A 1,044-nucleotide genomic window follows, 5' to 3' on the forward strand; every position below is an offset into this window, starting at 1 on the left:
CTCCCTCCCCCTCCTCCGATCTCTCTCTTTTGACGTGGCGCCCGGCTTCGATTCCGCCCAGCTGAGTGGCGAGGCCCGTGATTCGCTGTCTCGGCTGTCGGAGCTGAGACAGACGGTGTTGACGCCCAGTTACGGCGTTGTCCCCTGCTGCTCCGGCCTCTTCAGTCTACAGCTGCAGCTGGACATACCTGACGTCACCAGGTGAGACGCACCTGACACGGTTCAACTAGAACTTCTTTGGTTTGACCTCGTGTGTGTGTGTGTGTGTATGTGTGTGTGTGTGTAGGGAGGGTACCGGTATGTCTTGCCAGTTGATGATGGGTCAGAGCAGTGTCCCTCACTACCAACAGTTGGAGGAGTTTACTGCCCGCCTGGCGCCTGGAGAGGTAAGGTCAGGGTGTTTAGGTGAACCAGACTCTACTCCTCCTCTACCTCGCTGTGTTCAGGTGTGTGTGTTTGTAATGTGTGTGTGTGTGTGTGTTTAGGTGAACCAGACTCTACTCCTCCTCTACCTCGCTGTGTTCAGGTGTGTGTGTGTTTGTAATGTGTGTGTGTGTGTGTGTTTAGGTGAACCAGACTCTACTCCTCCTCTACCTCGCTGTGTTCAGGTGTGTGTGTGTTTGTAATGTGTGTGTGTGTGTGTGTGTGTGTTTAGGTGAACCAGACTCTACTCCTCCTCTACCTCGCTGTGTTCAGGTGTGTGTGTTTGTAATGTGTGTGTGTGTGTGTGTTTAGGTGAACCAGACTCTACTCCTCCTCTACCTCGCTGTGTTCAGGTGTGTGTGTTTGTAATGTGTTGTGTGTGTGTGTGTGTTTAGGTGAACCAGACTCTACTCCTCCTCTACCTCGCTGTGTTCAGGTGTGTGTGTGTGTTGTAATGTGTGTGTGTGTTTAGGTGAACCAGACTCTACTCCTCCTCTACCTCGCTGTGTTCAGGTGTGTGTGTTTGTAATGTGTTTGTAATGTGTGTGTGTGTGTTTAGGTGAACCAGACTCTACTCCTCCTCTACCTCGCTGTGTTCAGGTGTGTGTGTGTTGTGTGTGT

The 1,044-nt window shown here is 51.6% G+C and overlaps 1 protein-coding gene across 1 annotated transcript in view; it reads left to right on the forward strand.

Annotated features, from left to right (window-relative positions):
• LOC129848689 (F-box/LRR-repeat protein 18-like) overlaps window positions 1-764 on the forward strand; it is an 18,218-nt gene extending 17,454 nt beyond the window's left edge. Inside the window, exons 3-5 of the mRNA XM_055915780.1 lie at window positions 1-201; window positions 287-386; window positions 486-764. The exon at window positions 1-201 is cut by the window's left edge and continues 185 nt beyond it. Of these exons, the coding sequence (XP_055771755.1) occupies window positions 1-201; window positions 287-386; window positions 486-626 (442 nt within the window). The 3' untranslated portion in view covers window positions 627-764. The remainder of the gene's footprint in view (window positions 202-286; window positions 387-485) is intronic.
• Window positions 765-1,044: the final 280 nt, after the last annotated feature.

The sequence above is a fragment of the Salvelinus fontinalis genome, unplaced genomic scaffold (assembly GCF_029448725.1).
Source record: "Salvelinus fontinalis isolate EN_2023a unplaced genomic scaffold, ASM2944872v1 scaffold_1107, whole genome shotgun sequence".
NCBI lineage: Eukaryota > Metazoa > Chordata > Actinopteri > Salmoniformes > Salmonidae > Salvelinus > Salvelinus fontinalis.